Source organism: Cydia pomonella, chromosome 1, assembly GCF_033807575.1.
Source record: "Cydia pomonella isolate Wapato2018A chromosome 1, ilCydPomo1, whole genome shotgun sequence".
In the NCBI taxonomy this organism is placed as follows: domain Eukaryota; kingdom Metazoa; phylum Arthropoda; class Insecta; order Lepidoptera; family Tortricidae; genus Cydia; species Cydia pomonella.
Window position 1 is genome coordinate 35,944,208 of NC_084703.1, and position 15,803 is coordinate 35,960,010.

Sequence of the window (15,803 nt, forward strand, 5' to 3'; positions counted from 1 at the left end):
TTTATCTAGATTCTTTTCGCCGTATGTAGGCAGAAAATGAATAGTTGTCATAACAGTTTCGCCTCTGGCCACCTATGCTTATTCTTTAGCTACTCTGTCACTAAGACAGACGTCAAACGCCGAAAATGGCGGACACAATTTGTTTCCATAACCTGTCTAGTACGTATTAGTATGTCAGTGGCACTCTCACTAGCGCCAAGCTACCTCGATAGAGATAGGTGCCTTTCGTCCCTTGGTTAACAATCTACTACTTAAGGTAGTTTTATCGGGCAGTTAATTTATTTGTTAATTAGCTATCCAATACTTGGACATTGTGAAACAAGCCCGCATCCGCATTGTAAGGGATTTTCATAGTTCTCTCACGTTGAGTGATGTTGATCAATCTGTTAACTGTGGTTGGTGCAACTGAGGGCCTACCGCGAACCATGCTCGACGTGTTGCCTCTCTGTCAAACTTCTAAATTCGTACGTAAGTGTGACAGGGACAACACGTCGAATGTGGTTTGCCGTAGGCCCCTTGGCCCTAAGGATTCTATAAATTGTCTTATAATTCGTGGTGGTTGGCCAATGATGACGCTTTTCTGTTGCCAGTTTACACTTGTAAAATTGTAATGTGTATGATCTTAAGACGAAAGCGGAGGACCCGCGCCATCGCCTTTTCTTACAAACGTAGTCCTCATTTTCCTCTTTGGATATTAAAATGATTCCGAATTCGTCTCGGTAATTAAGTACCATTTACTTATTACAAAATAGTAAAGGGTAGCTTTTCTTGCGCGTTTCCGAGTCACAAATTCAGTCATGTCTATAGTCTGTATCTTTAGGTATTTAAAAGAATGTAAACAAACCATAATTAGATATTTTATTGGGCAAGAAAATTCTCAGGTCAATTAATTCTAACTCAATGTGCTAAAACTTCCAGAAGTCTTACTATGATTATTAGTTACTCAACATATTTAACAACGAAACTGCTGTAATCATGCTATTGTGTTAATAGGAATATATCGCGATGATTTGATTAATCAACAATAATTTTGTATTGTCATATTTGCTATTACTTCGCACTACATAGTAAAGAACCTAAAACAGGATCGAATATTTAGCCATTTGAGGGTAGATGTAAACATTACATGATTAAATGAAATAGGTTAAAGCCAGAACGATGAAGGAACAAATCCAAGCAGTTTTCTATTTGGTTGGTTAACTGATAAATGTCAAGTACCCGAAAATGTGAAAACATAAATTATTCCACCATTTCCTGAGCTTACTTTTTCCAGGTTAAAATAAATGTACCTTTTATTTTATTTTTTAATAATTATTCCATTTTGTGTGTGCTTATCTCTATTTTGTTGTCTCAAATTTGTTTTTTGCCATTTTTAGTTTGTTACGGTCATAATTTATGTTTTTGTTATGATGATTTAAACTTTATATTGTGTGTTTTTGCAGCTGCCAAATAAATGATTTATCTATCTATCTATTTATGACTCTTGTTTATGCCAAAATGTTGTCAGTGTTTATAAGCTAGTTTTAGATACTTATTTAACAAAATTTGTGGTTTTATGTTCCATTACCGGTTTCTGTTCCATTATAGGGGTATCTAATATACATCCTAAAAAAAGCCCAGTGTCTTTTTTTTTATACTACATCGGTGGCAAACAAGCATACGGCCCACGGCGGTCTTCTTTGGACACCTTTTCCAAAGCTAAGTGAACAGGCACATGTTTTTACGCAAGCTACTAATAAAGTAATAACATCTGCCCGCATAATCAACGCCACAATTGTTAACGCTCCGAAGCGTAGCGTGGTTATTCCTCTCTATCTCTCTTATTAGTGCAACAGTGATAGGTTGCGTTTCGTTCGCGACGAAGCGTTAACGATTGACATGTTACACAACAATAGTTATTTAAGAAAACTATTGTGGAAAGTAGGAGCTCCTTTCGGTCGTGTTTTAAATTATAGCCACTCGTTACGAATTATCTATTCGCATACGTAACGTACAACATTTTTCAACACAATTGCTCAAAACGGCGGTTTTATTCCACTGATTTTTGGCTCATAATCCTATATATTAAACACGCGTGATTTTACAGTATATTATAACACTCATGCTTCTTCATTATATTATCCGACTGAGTCAAGAAGGTAACTGATTGCTAATAATATGTATGGAAATGGAGCCCTCTAAAATTGGACGAGTAGGTAAGTAAGTAAAGACTTTATAGTACGAGAAAAATAAATATTACATCAGATGGAAAATAATTGGGAAGTACAAAGGCGAATTTATCCTTAAGAGGGATCTCTTCCAGTTAATATGAAAGTTTCTTTTTTCCTCGCAAGTGTGTTGAAAAACGTCGTATGAAACGCGAGTGCTAGGGTCATTACACACATCGGCTTTCTTATTGCGGGCTCGCTTAAAGCTCGCGCGCACAATATCGCCTCGTGTGTAATGACCAACTTAGCAGGCTTGTATCCTTTAAATTTTCGAGATTGTTACGTAATATGCTAAATCGCACTAGTGCGGTAAAGCAGCACCGTATGTACTGTAAATAAGGTTGCAGCAGCCGATAAGCCGCAGCTGCGTGCAGCGCCACCACGGCACGCCGGTCACGACGACAATAAACACATCTCTTAAGTCCCCGGCCTTGAAGCCGGCTTTATTCTAAAAGCCATTCGAAGGTTTTACGACGACCATTCGTTTCACATTATTGCTCTGTTATTGCATAGGAACCGCGCTTTGAATCTTAACTTGAATTGATTATCTCTTACGTACATTTTATGATCACTTTTATTTTTGGGGTTTTAAACTTTTTCATAAAGCCTCCCAAGTCTTAAGACGAAAGCAGAGGACTCGTGCGAAATTGCCTTTTAATACAAACGTTGTTCTCATTTTCCTTTCTTGATATTAACATTTTTTTTACACTACGTTCGGTGGCAAACAAGCATACAGCCCGCCTGATGGTAAGCAGTCTCCGTAGCCTATGTACGCCTGCAGCTCCAGAGGAGTTACATGTGCGTTGCCGACCCTAACACTCCGCACCCTCGTTGAGCTATGGCAACCTTACTCACCGGCAGGAACACAACACTATGAGTAGGGTCTAGTGTTATGTATTTGTGTAAGAGTGTTCCTATAGTATTCATTTACTTTTGTTTATTTATAAGTAGGTAAACTGTTTACATTTCATCAGAATTATAAGTAGGTCATGTTCAAATAGTATTATAGGGTATGGTCGTAGATTTCGGGGTTGGTCCCATAGTAAAAGTTGCTCAGTATAATGCCAAAACCTTCCTGGCAACGGGAATGCACATATTTTTTGGCCACCTTGTATATAAATGCACATGTCCTGATTGACTTATCAACGCAGAGCCGAAACTACAAATGCTAGAAAGTTGAAATTTATACAATAGGTTGCATTTATAAAGTGTACAAGAGCTAAGAAGTGATTATGAGAAATTCAACCCCTAAAGGGGTTAAAAAGGGGATGAAAGCTTGACTCTTTGTATAAAGGCATATTGTTAGAATTCAAGAAAAGATATTTCAGCGTTTTTAAACATTCATGCAAAAGGATTAAATAGAGGTTGACAGTTTGTATGGGGTTGAAAATTTAGTTTAGCCTAGGAACTTGAAACTTTGTAGACAGATATTTGATTAAAGTGAAGAAAACTAATTTCAGCGCTTTTGAAAATTCATCCTTTAAGGTGGTGAAGGAGTTGAAAGTTTGTATGGAGATCAAACATTTTTGTGAGTGCGGGACTTGAATCGTTGTATCACGGCATATTATTAGAATACAAGAAAAGTTATCTCAGCGTTTTTAAAAAAATCATCCCCGAAATGGGTTAAAAAGGGGTTGATAATTTGTATGAGGTTTAAAATTTAACTTAATTTAGGAAATAGAAACTTTGTAAATTGGTACTTCATTAAAAGAGAAGAATTTTTTTATGCATTTTTGAAAATTCATCCCCTAAGATAGTGAAAAAGGAGTTGAAAGTTTGTAAGGAGGTCAAACATTTTTTTGAGTGCGAGACTTGAAACTTTGTATATGGGCATATTATTAGAATAAAAACAAATATTTCAGCGTTTTTAAAAATTCTTCTCCTAAAAGGGTTAAATAGGGGTTGAAAGTTTGAATGCATGTTCATCCAAGTTTGAATGCTTTAAAAAAAACTTCATAGAATAACGTAATGTAAGATTAAAAAAAGTTATTTCAACGTTCTTGATAATTCAACCCCTAAGGGGTAAAAAGGGGATAGAAGTTTATATGTGGTATGAGTTTTCTTTTAAGCTAAGAACTTGAAACTTGGTAAACGGGCATTACCTCTATATTCAAATAGACGAAAACTGATACATATAACCTTTTTCGAATATTCATTCCCTAAGTTAGTGAAAAAAGGATTGTAAGTAAGTAGTGATCTTGAAATGTCGTAAATAGCTAGTAATAGGAAACAAGAAAAGTGATTTCAGCGTTTTTAGAAATTAGGCGTTCATTGAAAGTTTGTATTAATCCCCTAAATTGGTGAAAAAAGGGTTTAAAGTTTGCATTCGATTAGAATAGTGGACTTGATAATCTTCTTAAGGAATTGAGAGGGATTATATTGAAAACAATTTTTTTCACTTAGGGGCTTGAAACTTCGTAGGTTGTGTCAGACAAATCTCATGCATTGTATAATTATTAACAAATGATTAACCGTCCCTACTACTACCTTTTGCTGCAAAATGTTCTATGCTCATGTATATAACCACCAACATACAAATCCACGCGTACGAAGTCGCGGGCAACAGCTAGTTGATTCATAAATCAAAACAGGACTAAACCTTAACTCGTTTCTTCTTTCTAGCGTTTCGAAAGGAATATAGCACCTGCACGATACAAAATATTATCAAAATATTAATTAACCGAGCGTTACAGAACGTCACCGTTTCATTTTACGCAAAAATACTTTCGTATGACCGGATGTTCTCCTCTGCAGGTCGCATTTCTCAACCGATCCTCGTGATATTTTGAGAGTGGGTAGGTTCGGTAGTTACATAGATAGATTTATTTATGTCATTTCGTTTTTTTTAATGTTGTAATTTGTGGAAATTGACATAAAGAACTTAAGACCATTGTCAGTTTGCTGTAATAAGTAAAGCTTTAATGAAGAAATTATTATTTACATTTTATTTTTTACATAAAATTACTAGGATCGCTAAATATTTAACCGCAGGTATCAGTCATATCAATCACAAAGAAAATGGTTTATTAAACCATTGTGAGAACCCATATCGGCCATATCAAAGCAAAAAATAAAACTATATCGGTTCTTGCTATCATCGTCGCCCCAACCCTTGTATTGAGTACTCAAATAGTAAACCCATCCAAAAGGTCTTTAAATAATAAAAACCACCCAGCACATACCCCGTTTTGTCACGAGTGCGCAGGTAATCACGAAACGTTTCCGACATCGCACAGCGTATACAATAATAATTCCACGCGGCGCTCTGGACAGTTCTAGTAAATCGACGAATTATCTTATTTTTACAGTTCGGAACCCAAATCAAACGAATCAACAAACAACCGTCCTCAAATCAAAGACGATCAGCCGAGAAGGTAAGCTTAATACATTCATTTAATCTAGAATCGATTATGTTTCATTTTATAGGTTATGTTTATAAAATTAAGAAAGATCTAATACACATCTTCTACATGGCAGCAAATAGGGTAGTCTCTGTCAGGTGTCCATTGGCATTGCCGAAATTACAATTTAGGATTTATAATTGACGTTTGTTGGATATTTTGTTAAACGATGTTAAGCGAAACATGGTTTCTGGTATACGTATCGAGGCCGGCGAGAGTGGACGGACGGGGACAAGCGACAACGTTACGGGAGCGCGCGCGGACAAGGTCAGCGTAATGATATCGACTTGATAACATTTTCTGACTGACGTAGGTATGCTCTTTATATATATATATAGAATGCACTATAATGAATATTAATATTAATAACTAGCCTATGCATGCGACTTCTACAGCGTATAAGTCTTTAAAGTACCTTAACGTTACCATGCGTTAAAATACAAAATACTAGTATTACATATATTTTAATATTAGTAGGTACTTAGGGTATACCAACAACTACATATTGTCTTGATCATTGACTTATATATTATTTATTTATTTAACCTTTATTGCACAATACAAAAAAGTGCAAATGGCGGACTTAATGCCTTCATAAAGAGGGGGCCTTATGGGCATAAAGAATGGTGCCAAAACAGCAGTGTCATTTTTAGGGTTCCGTAGCCAAATGGCAAAAAACGGAACCCTTATAGATTCGTCATGTCCGTCTGTCTGTCCGATTCTGTCACAGCCACTTTTTTCCGATACTATAAAAGCTATACTGTTCAAACTTGGTAAGTAGATGTATTCTATGAACCGCATTATGATGTTTACACAAAAATATAAAAAAAAAACAATAAATTTTGGGGGTTCCTCATACTTAGAACTGAAACTCAAAAAATCTTTTTTCATCAAACCCATACGTGTGGGATATCTATGGATAGGTCTTTAAAATGATATTGAGGTTTCTAATATCATTTTTTTCTAAACTGAATAGTTTGCGCGAGAGACACTTCCAAAGTGGTAAAAAGTGTGTCCCCCCCCCGTAACTTCTAAAATAACAGAATGAAAAATCAAAAAAAAATATATGATATACATTGCCATGCAAACTTCCACCGAAAATTGGTTCGAACGAGATCTAGTAAGTAGTTTTTTTTTAATACGTCATAAAAATTTAAAAAAAATTTTTTTTTCATCAAACCCATACGTGTGGGGTATCTAAGGATAGGTCTTCAAAAATGATGTTTAGGTTTCTAATATCATTTTTTTCTAAACTGAATAGTTTGCGCGAGAGACACTTCCAAAGTGAAAAAAAGTGTCCCCCCCCCCCCCTGTAACTTCTAAAATAACGGAATGAAAAATCTAAAAAAAATATATGATATACATTACCATGCAAACTTCCAACGAAAATTGGTTTGAACCAGATCTAGTAAGTAGTTTTTTTAATACGTCATAAATGGTACGGAACCCTTCATGGGCGAGTCCGACTCGCACTTGGCCGCTTTTTTTATTCCTTTCAACACATATTATATATGTGAATATGACTTTTCTTTGTATGTATTTTTTCGACGATACGATTTTGATGAAAGAATATTTCTGAACAAATTGTATGCGAGACCCCTGTGCGAGATTTATATATATTAAATATCTCTCCCCCCCCCCCCTTTACCAGAGAGGTAGAGACTGAGAAAATAATCCGAGTAGTTACTATCAAACCGAACCAAACTGAGTTGGTGTTGGTGAGTGTTGGCCATTCAAGAATAAAATCATTATTCAAATAATTTTGGTCGGAAATAATTCGTATGAGAAAAAAGCGGCCAAGTGCGAGTCGGACTCGCGCATGAAGGGTTCCGTACCATTTATGACGTATTTAAAAAATCTACTAGTAAGTAGATCTTGTTCAACATTTTACCACTTTGGACACACATTTTACCACTTTGGAAGTGTCTCTCGCGCAAACTATTCAGTTTAGAAAAAAATGATATTAGAAACCTAAATATTATTTTTGAAGACCTATCTATCCACACGTATGGGTTTGATGTTTTTTTTTTTTTTTTTATTATTTTATGACGTATTAAAAAAAACTACTTACTAGATCTCGTTCAAACCAATTTTCGGTGGAAGTTTGCATGACAATGTATATCATATATTTTTTTTAGATTTTTCATTCCGTTATTTTAGAAGTTACAGGGGGGGGGGGGGACACTTTTTTTCACTTTGGAAGTGTCTCTCGCGCAAACTATTCATTTTAGAAAAAAAATATATTAGAAACCTCAATATCATTTTTGAAGACTTATCTTCAAACTCACACGTATGGGTTTGAAGAAAAAAGATTTTTTGAGTTTCTGTTCTAAGTATGGGGAACCCCCAAAATTTATTGTTTTTTTTCTATTTTTTGTGAACATCTTAATGCGGTTCATAGAATACATCCACTTACTAAGTTTGAACAGTATAGCTCTTATAGTTTCGGAAAAAAGTGGCTGTGACATAATCGGACAGACAGACGGACATGACGAATCTATAAGGGTTCCGTTTTTTGCCATTTGGCTACGGAACCCTAAAAATGGAATCAGAATAACTTATTTTTAGTCAAATTAATATAATCATGTTTTTTTCTCTAAATAATATTTCACGAATAAAAATGTAGTCTGGGTATCGTATAGGTATTACGTATAGGTAGAGGTAATAATAATCTCTTATCTAATTCATACCTACTTTTATGTAATAAAATCTATCGCACTAAATAATATGAACGATTGGCATTTTGGCTAGGCAACCTGGGTGCGTAGCCAACATGCAAATCGTTTACGCTACGACTATGAAAAGCCAATTGAAAATCTTACGTGAAATTCATTTTAACTATAACCGATTGTACTACAAAAGTTAACTTAATTCGGAATAACATTTTAATTGAATATAACGTTATTTAGAATGATCCTACATCTGGAATAATTATTCAAATTAGTATTCCTTATTTAAAATAAAAATGACATGATTTATTCACTTTCATTTTATTCTAAAATAACGAGTGCAAGAACTATTCTAATTCAAATCGATTGGAATAAGAATAATATTTCTGTTCATTCTTATTCTTATTTAAATTAATTTTTGCCCAACTCTAGCTGGTGGTAACTAGTGGTAATAACCCATACAAAATTTATTTAGTATGTGTGACGCATCGATATTGGTGAATTTCCAATACTCGTATGACTTGGATTGGAACTCCGGTAGCCGTTTCGGTAGCTCTGTAGCTTAGGTAGACCGGCTTGTGATCCAGAGTCGCGCGTTCGAGTCTCGCCCAAGATCCTGATTTTTCTTCTTTTTATTTATTTCTAAGTTTTATTGTAAGTATAACTAAGAACTACGAACTCCAAATTAGTCGATCAAAAAAAAAAAGGAAAAGTAGTCGTATTTTCGGAAACAGTTGCTTTAAATTGTTGATTCATATCTTATACCTTTAAACGAGCAGTTCTTGTATATTTATGTATATATTTCGGAAAATCGATCTAGCTAGGTCTTATCTCAGGAAAAACGCGCATTTCTGAGTTTTTATATGTTTTCCGAGCAAAGCTCGGTTTCCCAGATATTTAAGTATTAAAGTTACTACTAATATCCCGCTCGTCTTGTTTTTCTTGAAATGTATTAACCATTATAATGTTTTATTAACATCAATTACATTAACATTTGTTATCGCTGTATCGCTGTGACATCTTATAAGCATTGTTCGAATTGGATAATAGATACTAGATGACGAAATATATAATAGTGAGACATTTATTGATACTTTTAATAGTCCGTGTTTCGTGTTTAGTCTGTGTTTCCGCATGAGTACAATCTGGGTCTCTTTAAGGCTAGGGTAAATAAGTATCTCATAGGTAAGCGTGCTCCACCGTAGATCGCATCATCACTTACCATCAGGTGAGATCGTGGTCAAACGCCTGCCTATCTTTAAATAAAAAAAATAGGTAGTACACCGTACGTACATATAAAGAAAACATCCATAACTCAGGAACAATATCTGTGATAAAGTACACAAATAAATGCCCGTACCCGGATAAGAACCGGAGGCCTCCTGCTCCATAGGCAGGGTTACTACCGACTAAGCTAAATGGCCCTTATAGAGGCGATGTATGGAATTATGAAAGACGAAATCAAGGAATATGAGACGCTGTTATAAGCAGCGAATAGTATTTTCACAAAATCTGGTTTACGAATTGGCGCTGTAAAATAGCACTTTATTTATCTATGTATTAAACAAATGAGCGGTGGTTTTGCCAATCACTAAGTTACCAGAAGAAGCCGAAAATGATTACAGGATGCAATCTTGTTACTATTTGCGATCGCTGCACTGCAACCTCAACTTTCCATGGTGCTGGAGCCGGGCTCGGGTCGACCGCAACTACTTAAACGAAATCTTGCAGTCCGTTTATGGAGGTGCTAATTTGGCGAAATGTCTGGCTACGACAGTTAGGTAAATCCACATAAACACACCAGGAAGAAATGTAGGAATAGCAACAATTTATAACCAGATATAGAAGTTATGGTAGCAAAATAAAGTGATGGACAAAATCAAATATGTACCTACATGTCTATTATCGATGTTACCTTAGCGTTATAGATATTTTTAACATTGTATAAAAAGATAGCTACCGCGAAATACACAACACCTTCGATATCTTCTTTGATACACCCATTGGTAGTTTTCTTATTTTTAGACACTGTATTCTACAGTTTACGTTTTTATTATTAAATGTTTTATATAATTATATACCTAATAAAGAAATCATGGTCGGATTTGTAATTGATTTGCATTCTTGAAATTTCCCAGTAAATTACAGCAAGTAGAATTTACATCTTTTAATTATTAATCTATGACTAACTTGTCGATGTTTCATTTTCTCAAGCACTCGCTTTTGCCACAAAAACTTCTATGTTTATTTATATCTATATATAACACCAGTTAATAATTTCACAAATTAAATAGCAAATAAATAAGTCATGTCAGGTAATTACTAATTAGATAATAAAACCATCTATTTATATTATATGTAGTATTAGCAATGTCTAAAGCAGCCTTAAAGATTTCATGCACACTTTGAAGAGATTATTAGAGAGAGGGAGCCTCATATATTTACTCTTCTGTATTTCAATACCGGTTCCAAACCCTGGTTATAACTGCCGGGTACATTTGCGTATATTAACTGCATACATTACGCAACTGCATGTTTTTCTTGTAAAGGACTGGCATGCAAAAGAAAAATTGCCCACTTGGGAACCTAACAATCGTTTTTAAATAGCGCTGATTTTATTTTTGACACGGTATTTGTACCTATGTGGGAAATAAAAGTCATTTGTATAAACTTACCTTGGTGAATAAATCGCAGGAAACGGTATGGAAAACCTTTCCGAACATGCAAATATCTTTCCCGACATCCAAATCCTTCCAATGCCAAAACTCGCCGAGATCATTTTTAGGTATTTTGCCGCGTTTTATCATCCTGCCTTGCCATAAACCCGAATTCTGGAACAAGAAATTAGCATGCTTAATAAATTTGATTAAATAATGTTTTTTAACTATTTCTTATGCAATCGATTAGTTTATGCCTGTTGGGAGTTGGATTGAAACATGACGTTAGTTAACCCATTTCACCATAATTTCTAGAGTAAATGTTATGTTATGTGTATTATGTTTAATTAAGAAGATCTATTGAAAAGGCAAAGTGGATTGCTAGTAAGGACCTAGATAGTTCTCGAAGCTCCTGGCATTTATTTGTACCACTTGCCGACCACTGACGTTAAACGAACAAATATAAAATATCCTGCACCTGAACTGTGCGAGGCACCGGAGCCGTGTAAAGACTCGAAGCGAAGCAAAGGTGTAAAACAATGTGAGCGTTTGCGCCAGATATGGGTGAGATTGCTAAGCGAAGCACGAATGCAGAGCAACGTTGTGAAACTGTGAAGATGAGTGTTGTATAGAGAAGTCCTCGACGACAGTCTCTCAGACGGCCTGCGCTAGAGCTAAGATCCGACTTGGCATCGTTCATCGCTCGCTCGCGTCGCTCGCACGAATCTCGTTTTCGTAATATGACTTTCGTAAAGCCCATTGCGACCAGAGTTGCACAGATCGACGATACGAAAATAAAAGAATTCGTTATTGATGACTTTTTTATTCGCACGGGTGTGATACTGTCTTTAAATGTACCCTTGTCACGGATCTCAATGTCACAATGACCGTTCGTGTCCATTGCTCGGTTACTGATGGTAATACGGCGCCTGCGAGTGGGCATCGCGCGGAGCACAAAGACTAGAAGCTCGCATTCAGAAGCAGACAAATGCGAACTCATTTGTGAACGAAGCTTTTACGTACAAACCTGATGTTCTGGCTCCGTTGTATCGCAACATTTATATTAATTATGTATGTCACATAGTAACTGAGAAAGCTACTATACACGTGTCTTCCTAAATATCGGATTAAAGTATGTACATACCTATACATGTACGAGTACGCTTCATAATATTACTTTCTGCATCAATGATATCATTGATATCGTAAAAATGCATAGTTGAGCATGGAAGCGATGTTGCAATAAACAAGCAAATTTAATAAGCAGTTTTAATGTATTTTCACATTTCCTCACCAATATGTAGGGTGTCGTGTTCAGTACGGACCAAACAATTGCCAATGATTAGGCTAGCGATATTTTATCCGTTGTTGTGACCTTACTCTCGGTCGTATATACCTTTGTAGGTGAATAAAAACTACCTACCTACTGATTAGTTCAGCGAAAGTGACCGAATCCTTTATGCATTCTAAATATAGTTAAGGCAGATTGCCCTATATTCCGTGGCCGGGTTCAGGGTAGGATACACGATGTGTATATAACTAGCGACCCGCCCCGGCTTCGCAAGGTACAATCTTAACAAATTATACACCTAAACTCAATAATCACTCTATTGATAACATTGAAAAACCACATGAAAATCCGTTCAGCACCACGTATTACTAAGATTGACAAATGGTACTGTCGTTAGATTGATGAACCTTCTCAGCTTAACCGGTGGTATTGTGAACAAGTCCTTATATTAAATAAATAAACAATTTATTTATTTAGGTAAACACAGTCAGTCATACAATTACATTAGGATACAAATATCTTATAAACGTCTTTTTTTACTTCTATTCTACCTGAACTAGGAAAATCCTGTATCTCAGGTAGAAAAAATAATATTATGAACATCATGCGCATAATAAAGCTGAAAATCTTCAACGTTTGGATCATTATCTTCCTCGCGTTTGTCCTCGCTTTGCCTGGAGCCTGGGGCCGTTGGCAAATAATCCCAAGAATTAGCGTAGGCACTAGTTTTTACGAAACCGACTGCCATCTGACCATTGAGATTAGTCTAGTGAATAGGTATCAAATACGTACACAAGTCTCCAAAAACACTTCTTGTGGCCGATTCTGATTTAATAATTTATTATGTTCTTTATCATGGCATGACAAAGATCGCTTACGCTGACCGGTGTATTGGTAGCCGGTAGTCGTCCCACTAGGCATTTCGCTCGCACTTATTGGCGCGCGTGAGATAGTACTGCTAGTCGTGTTAAAGTCGTAACATTTATATTTATTTTAGGTTTTTTTTATTAGCCTATTTGTGTGTCCCACTGCTGGGCAAAGGCCTCCCCTCTCGCTTTCCAATCCGCCCTGTGCTGAAACGTATCCAAGTCGTCCCGCCATCTCATCCTCAGTCTGCCTCTGCCACGACGACTCTGGGGATGCCAGCTAGTGACTGTTTTGACCCATCTGTCATCATTCATTCGGCAGACATGTCCAGCCCAGTCCCACTTTAGCCTGGCGGTCTTTATCCCAGCATCGACGCCACGGTTTTTGGAACGAAGCTCTGTGTTCCTCACCCTGTCAGATCTTCGGATACCTAGGATACTCCGCTCCATTGCCCTTTGGCAAACCTTGAGCCGTGATTTTTGCGCCTCAGTTAATGACCAGGTTTGGGCACGATAGGCGAGGATGGGTAAGATGCATATGTCGACGAGCTTGCGCTTCAGTGCAATTGGAAGTTTACCTTTCATGAGTTCCTTCATAGACCAGAAGCTTTTCAAGGCGTTTTCGATCCTTCTATCAATCTCCTTGTCCTGGCGATCTGTGAAGGAGACTATCTGGCCTAGATAAGTATACTCGTCGACATATTGCAAAATGTTCCCATCCACCGTCACCCCGTGTTTCTTGCTGCTGGTCATTAACTGGGTTTTAGATCGGTTCATCGTCAGACCAACCTCAAGGCTTGAGTCGCTAAGTTCTTGTAGCATACATTGCAGTTCAATTGCCGATGTTGAGAAGAGTACGATGTCGTCCGCGAATCAAAGGTTTGTCAACCTCCTATCGACGCCCTCGATACTCTTTGTCTCTTAAGAGACCGCCAGTTTTTTTAAAACTTCCTCCAAGCAGCTAGTGAACAATTTAGGAGAGAGCGGGTTACCCTGCATTACTCCCTTAAGGATTTTAAATTTGGGGCCTGGTGCGTGCAGCTTGATGCCGTCCGTACTATTCTCGTATATCCGTCCAACGAGTTCAACATAGTTGTTGACTACTCAGCAGGGATCGGAAACCGGTATTTTTTGTATGGGAACGAAAACGGTATTTTTTCGTTCTTTGTTAATTACTTCATTTCTAATTAGGCAATCTAATAATACGAAGTCGTTATCTGAAAACACAACTGAGTCCTACATTCAGAGTATAAAATAAACCGAAATATATGGTTATTTCGATGTTTTTGCAAAAAACCGGTTCCGATCCCTGCTATTCAGTGCCGATAAGATGGCTTGGTTTGCTTGGATGGTATCTCCAACAAAATGATTCCACACATCATTGAAGTGCTGGCATTTCATTGCGTTTAGTACGTCTCCGACTACTGGCGAGATGCCACACATGTAACGAAAATTTTTAAAATAATAAAAATTGAAAATGCCTTTATGCGTTATGAAAATGCATTCTAATAATACCTAGAAACATAATAAAAGCAATATAATAACAATCCATTGCGAAAAATGTTTTGTTCTAAGCTTATTTAGATTATTCTGAAACGTCACTTTAAACACTCGCTGTGGTACGCCATTTTCTTTGGCGCATAGATTACATTTCGCAGATGTAACATGGAGGTACTAATGATAATCTACCTTATTGTTTGTAGAATATAATTATACACAAAAATGATAAATTAATTGTAACCTTGTAATTTTTTGAAGTGTTTTTATTATATTTAAAGAATATATTATGTTATAAGCGCGATTTGATCAAAAGTACGAGACGAGTACGAGAGTCAAACGCAAAAGGTTTTAAGACTATTTTTATAAATTTTAATATCGGCAGTATCACAAAAGAAACAAAAATCATTACACTTTAATGGAAATAAATAAATATATTTATCTAGATTCTTTACAGTACGTATTTAAGCAGAAAATGAAAAGTTTTCATAACAGTTTCGCTTCTGACTAGGTATTATTCATAAGCTTAGTGACAGCCGTCAAACGCCGAAAATGGCGGACACAAGTTAGCGTGTCTAGTACGTAGTACATTTAGGTATGTCAATGATGAGGTCCTTAAAAAAAAATATAAGTTATATAGTCTTTGATTTTATTAAGCAGTATTCGCACGATCATACACGCCGGTCTTACATAACTCTATCCTATAGCTTGAAATGATGATGACCGGGTCGTGTAGACGTAGCCCGTAGCTATATTAATTGGCTGTATGCGTTTTTCTTAGTGTAATAACTAATGACTTTCCCGTCCGCGAAAACACGACAATAATGGTTTGAATTTTTTTTTTTGAGTTTGACCATAACGAAGAACTTCCCGTTCTATTTTTGCTACACTAAGGGGAAAATTTCCGAGCATATTGGAGAAAAATAACTTAACTAACAGGCTTATATGGTATATCTGGATCCGAGGATTCAAAAGTATGTTTCAACTCTTTTACTTCATTTTTGGTGAATATAACGTCTATTTAAAAAATTACGTCGCCATACAACCTTCAAATTACTCGTCATACCTACATAAATTGATTTCATTTATTATAGACATTACAGTACAGTTCATTCGGAACAAGACATTTATTCGGATTTTGGGAAGTACTAACATACTTTAAAAAATCGCGTGACGGAGTAATTGTTCGTTCAACTTTTTAAATTATTAATTCTG

The 15,803-nt window shown here is 36.2% G+C and overlaps 2 protein-coding genes across 2 annotated transcripts in view; one reads left to right on the forward strand and one right to left on the reverse strand.

Moving 5' to 3' along the window:
* LOC133521399 (EF-hand domain-containing protein 1-like) overlaps positions 1-15,803 on the reverse strand; it is a 70,286-nt gene that overhangs the window by 45,826 nt on the left and 8,657 nt on the right. Inside the window, exon 4 of the mRNA XM_061856344.1 lies at positions 10,953-11,108. Coding sequence (XP_061712328.1) covers positions 10,953-11,108 — 156 coding nt within the window. The remainder of the gene's footprint in view (positions 1-10,952; positions 11,109-15,803) is intronic.
* The window catches only part of LOC133521470 (pseudouridine-5'-phosphate glycosidase), a 180,593-nt gene continuing 169,863 nt past the window's right edge, over positions 5,074-15,803 (forward strand). Inside the window, exon 1 of the mRNA XM_061856448.1 lies at positions 5,074-5,581. The gene's annotated coding sequence lies outside the window, so the exon portion shown is untranslated. The remainder of the gene's footprint in view (positions 5,582-15,803) is intronic.